This window comes from Otolemur garnettii, unplaced genomic scaffold (genome assembly GCF_000181295.1).
Source record: "Otolemur garnettii isolate 467f Iridium unplaced genomic scaffold, OtoGar3 scaffold00006, whole genome shotgun sequence".
In the NCBI taxonomy this organism is placed as follows: domain Eukaryota; kingdom Metazoa; phylum Chordata; class Mammalia; order Primates; family Galagidae; genus Otolemur; species Otolemur garnettii.
The window spans coordinates 10,533,686-10,539,132 of NW_003852401.1; the positions used below are offsets into that span (position 1 = coordinate 10,533,686).

Genomic DNA, 5,447 nt, shown 5'->3' on the forward strand with positions numbered 1-5,447 from the left:
AAATCCAAAAATTCTAATATCTAAGACAGAGCTGAAAGAAAGAACACCTGAAGAAAAAAAATACAAGAACATTTCTCAATCAAAAAAAAAAAAAATTCTTCAATTTTGAGCTTGATAAGGCCACCAAAGGCTGAGAAGGACAAATTTTTAAAAGACCCAAATAAACAGATAACACTGAAATTTCATAATATCACACAGAACAAGCAAATCCTAAAAGCTTTAAGTAAGTATCTAGACAGAACAAAAATCACCCTAGCACTGAGGTCCTTGGTAGTACCACTATATAAGAGGATATCAGGGTTATGCTTTCAAAGGTCTACATGGATATAAAATTTTATGTTCAGCTAAAATGTCAGCCAAGCATGCAAAGAGTCAGAAAATATATGCATCCTTCTGAGAATAAATACCTTAAAAAATAATCTGACAAAAATGAAGAGGAGGGCAGTGCCTTGGCTCAAAAGGGTAGGGCACTGGCCCCATATACCAGAGGTGGTGTGTTCAAACCCAGCCCTGGCCAAAAAAAAAAAGACATGGGATTCTAGAAACTGTGGAACACGTTCAGGAGTCCTATGAAAAAAAAACTTAGGTCTTAAGTTTAGAAAGCAACTGGTCCAAATCCATACCATAAGCCAAAGAGACAGAGGAAAAATGTCTTCTGCCCATTATACAAACATCTGACAAAGAACACAGACTTTTTTAATAAGAAGAGGTAAAAAGAAAGGTAATTAGAAATTCCAGGGCGGGAAATTGTTCAGACAGTCCATGACTTAAATATTCAACAGATCGAAATGGAGCATAATTTGGATAATTAATGGACTATACAGAAAAGTAATCAATTTGACTTTGATATTTAAAATACTCTTTTTTTTTGACAGATACAGGTTGAATGTCATACCATTTTCATGTCTTTTTTTTTATTAAATCATAACAGTGTACATTAATACTACCATGGGGTACAGTGTATTGTTTCTATATACAATTTGAAGTACTTTCATCCAACTGGTTAACAGAGCCCTCATGTCTTTTTCTTAGTTATTGTGTTAAGACATTTATATTCTACATTTAGAGAGATTCACATGTACCTTTATAGGATGAACCATAGGCGTGATCCCACCAATCACCTTCCCTCCACCCATCCTCCCCCTTTCTCCTCCCCTGCCTCTCCCCTCTCCCCATGTTCCTTGGCTAAAATTGGTTATAGCTTTCCTATGAAAGCTATAAATTAGTTTCATAGTAGGGCTGAGTACATTGGATACTTTTTCTTCCATTCTTGGGATACTTTGCTAAGAAGAATATTTTCATCTCTTAATGGGTCCAAAAATACTACAAGTTCCCTAGGAAATACTTACATAGTTATAAAGTTATAAACACCACTTAACGGTTTTCCAATTTCAAAAGTCAAAATTCAAGGTATCTTATAGTATAATAAAGGGACTGTGAAATCATAATTATCTGGAAAGTTTATTTTAAACATTATTTTAAACCTGGGCCTTCAAAAAAATATATGGAATCTAGAGATTCAATAGATCAGATGCAAGTCCTAGAGATCTGCATTTTAATAAATTCTTCCAAGTACAACTTGTACACACTAAATCTTAAGAATCACAGCTATAAAGCAGTGATCTCCAAAATTCTTCCTTATACTTTTTAACAAAAGATTTTTGTGTGTCTATCTCTAATATACAGAATCTATGTTTATTCATAAATTATATATATTTATATTTTTATATTATAGATAGGAAAAACAAATTATAAGGGATAAGGACAGTGACAATAATATTTTAATATTTCCTTTAACTCAACCAAGACAAAAGTAAAAATTAAGGATAGGTTAGAAAGTTGAGAAAAAGAAGGGGAAGATAAAAAAAGAACCACAGAAATGACAAAGTCCCAAGACTTCTCTAGAAGGCTTATGCTGCTAAAAACAAAGACAGTCTGAGGGATCAAATTTCATCTCATGGATGACTGAGGAAGTAACAAGGGCACTTCAACAAAAGACTTACTTAAAAAAAAAAAAAAGACTTAATTTTGTTCATCAAAAAAAAAAGATTGATGAATCAGACATACAAACCACACGAAACTGATTACACTATTTTAAGTGTTCACAATAACCAAAGATGGCAAAATTAGACATTATCAGGCATGTATCAAAGATTTTTAACATGTAAAATTACAGATAGTATTGGAATAACCCCAGGGCTAGTAATTCCAAAGGTAAAAATAATTTAAGTAATCAAAAGCAATATTCAGATTATATGATCATGATTCTAATTTTTTAAAAAGGAAAAGGTATCCATATGCTTAGCTTCTCGTTTAGGAATATAATGAAATCTTTTTAATAGGAAAGCAAGTGTTTAATTGCTGTGCTCAGTGTCATGGGACTACTCCATACCAAATGTTTGATAAGGAATACCCAGCATCACTCCACTGTTTCTAATGGCCAAGGAGAGACCCAATAATCCATAGTTAAATGACTGGGCATCCCCAACAGGGTAATACGGAGTACTAAGTGAAATTTTTGCAACCTATTCCAGAACACTTATTGTACTCTGGCAAGGTCGTCTCGGGCTTTCAAGTACACACTACAATTACCTTAGGGGAAAACTAAGTCATGTCTAGGAAGTTCCCTACAGGGGCAGCCTATGGAGGAAAAAGTCAAACAACAGGAACTTTACTAATGTTTAAAGTTGAAGTATAGCACTTGAAAACACACACACACAAGTCTAAGCCATAGTTTTATCTCTTACCTGCAAACTACCATATACATCATAATATGAGCAGGAGACAGTCTACCTGTACTTTGTGAACTGGCACTGTAACTGCAAAGCCAGTTCCAAAAGGTTCAACTTTGTCAATAACAGAATGGTAAGTTGTTTTTCCGTTACAGTGAATCCCTGGGTGGCAAGTCACAAAACTCGAGTATGCACAGATGAACCAAGCATGCCCAATTAGTGACCTCAGAGGCAGTGGGAACAAAAAACTCAACCACACTGTAAACCTAAGAACCTGAACTGAGGAGCATGGACCAGATTAAGGAGCAAGGAGTGCCCCGTTTTGTTGCTAAGCAAACTAAGAGCGTCTCTCTTTGTATGGCCCAATCACATCATGCCTTGTTGCATTTTCCTAGTTGCCTATAAAACCTCTCTGCCTATAAAACCTCCTTGAGACCCTGCTCAAGGAGACAGATTTGAGCATTGCCTCCTGTCTCTTTTCCTGTAGACTTTATTCAATAAAGCTTTTTCTTTTCTTATAATCTGGTGGCATAGTATTGGCTTCCATGTATATGAGGATGCAAGTCCATTGCTTAGTAACAGTACCCCTTGTAATAAAACACAAAACTGTAACATTCTACTCCAATTCATGTGGAAATCAAATGAATCTCTTTGAGGCATTAATGACAAGTTTTAAATTTATTCTGAAAAGAAACAAGTTCAACAAACCAAACTCATGAAAAAATAATCTGGTAACTCACCTTTCCACAACCAAACTGACTGCATGTGTGAGATCTGGGTTTGCCACCTGGAGACGCTTCCACAAAGACCATACAAATTCTTTATCAGCCTTAAAGAAATAAAAGATATTTTAAATGCACTCCTTTGTAGTAGTATCAGAGAAGAAAGGACACTGCATTAAACTAAAAAATGAAAAATAACATAATTACTTGATCCCTAGTTCCGTAACTATACCAACAGATTCTTTTTAAAAAGTATGGCAGGAAAGCTTTATCTTATTTAAAAAGTTCTTACACCGTAACCCACATTGACTTTTACTATTTCCATCACCCATGTTTTGGGATGCAAATGTTGAAATGCTGAAATCTTCCCTAAAAGGAAATTGCCCTTTAGATAATGCTCATGAAAAATGTTTCATCTCCCCTTTTCAGTAAAACTCCTTTAAAGAGTTGGCTAGAATCACTGCATAACCTCAGCTCCCATTCACTCCACAATGTTCTCAACTAAGACTTCCCTCACCACTATTATGCTAAAATCATTTTTCTTTTTTTTTCTTTATTAAATGATAGTTGTATACATTAATGCAAACATGGGGTACTGTGTAGTGTTTTCATATACAATGTGAAATACTTTCATCAAGCTGGTTAACATAGACTTCATGTCATTTACTTAGTCATTGTGTCAGCTAAAATCATTTTTCATGGTCCTCTACACTGTCAAACTAAAGGACAACGGACAGCTTCAGTCCTTACTGCCTGGGTTAGTCATTAACCATTAAAAAATAGTGATGTCTAGAGATTCTGATTAATTGGTCTCAGGTAAGATCCAACCATCAGGATCTACACACTCAGGGTTGTGAATCACTTCAATAGGTGATGTGACCTCCTATCAGTCCCATGATTTTACACACCAACTCTATGCTGAGACTCCAACATTTCTATCTATAGATATAAGGCTCAACTGTTTATTCAACAATTCCACTTGAAGGCCTAATAGGCATTTTAAATTTAACTTGTCCAAAATGAAATTCTTGATTCCTTACCCTCTCACAAATCTGCCCTTCTGTATTTCAAAAAATGACACCACCATCTACTCATTTGTTCAAAGACCTAATGCATAAAAGTCAATCATGGTTGCTCTTTTTTCCTTACACTTCATATCCAAATCACCAGAACTCTTCACAGGGTTCCCATCGAGTAATGAAAATAATCCAAACTGTTTACCAAGACTACAAGACTCCATGGCCCCATACACCTCCCCAACCTCATCTATCATCACTCTCTTGCTCACACTTATTTTCTTGCTCTACTTGAACCAGGGCCTTTGCACATACTACATCATCCATCAGATATTCACGCAGATTATTCCCTCACATCATTCAGGTCATTGCACAAATAACACTGCCTATATTTATAATAGCCACCAAAATTCATAAGTCCCTGATAACCCCTCGTCCTGTTTTATTTTCCCACAACACATTTAATAATCCTCTATTTGCTTAGTTATTTGGGTTTACTTGTATGACAGATACCTCAATCTGTGTCTGTCTCACTATCCATTGTCTTTCTTTATGTTGCAAAGAAACCATTTTGGCTTTGTGTTGGCCTTTCTTTCCTAATGGGCTATGTGACTTAAGTTCTGCCAATGATATGTAAGAAGCGTTGTTGTAAATTTATAGGAATTCTTAAACTTATGTCTAAAAATGTGTCAGAAATATTCTTCCAGTGTTCCATTTATTTAACTTTATTTATGATGGCAAATTTCTTGGGAAAAAGTTATTAATTTTATAAACTCAAATTTATCCACCTTTTCTAATATGGCTTAGTAATTTTATGGACCAGTTAGAATTTTATGTACTAGCCTTCTCTACTCTCTGAAATTAGAACTACTTTTACCTGTTCTTTCTTTTAGAATTGTTGGCTTTTGGCTCGGCGTCTATAGCTCAACCGGCTAAAGCGCCAGCCTCGTACACCTAAGGTGGCGGGTTCGAATCCC

The 5,447-nt window shown here is 35.2% G+C and overlaps 1 protein-coding gene across 2 annotated transcripts in view; it reads right to left on the reverse strand.

Annotated features, from left to right (window-relative positions):
• CNTLN (centlein) overlaps positions 1–5,447 on the reverse strand; it is a 319,321-nt gene that overhangs the window by 305,037 nt on the left and 8,837 nt on the right. For both annotated transcript variants that reach the window (XM_003782868.2, XM_012813233.1), the window contains exon 2: positions 3,473–3,561. In XM_003782868.2, coding sequence (XP_003782916.1) covers positions 3,473–3,561 — 89 coding nt within the window. The remainder of the gene's footprint in view (positions 1–3,472; positions 3,562–5,447) is intronic.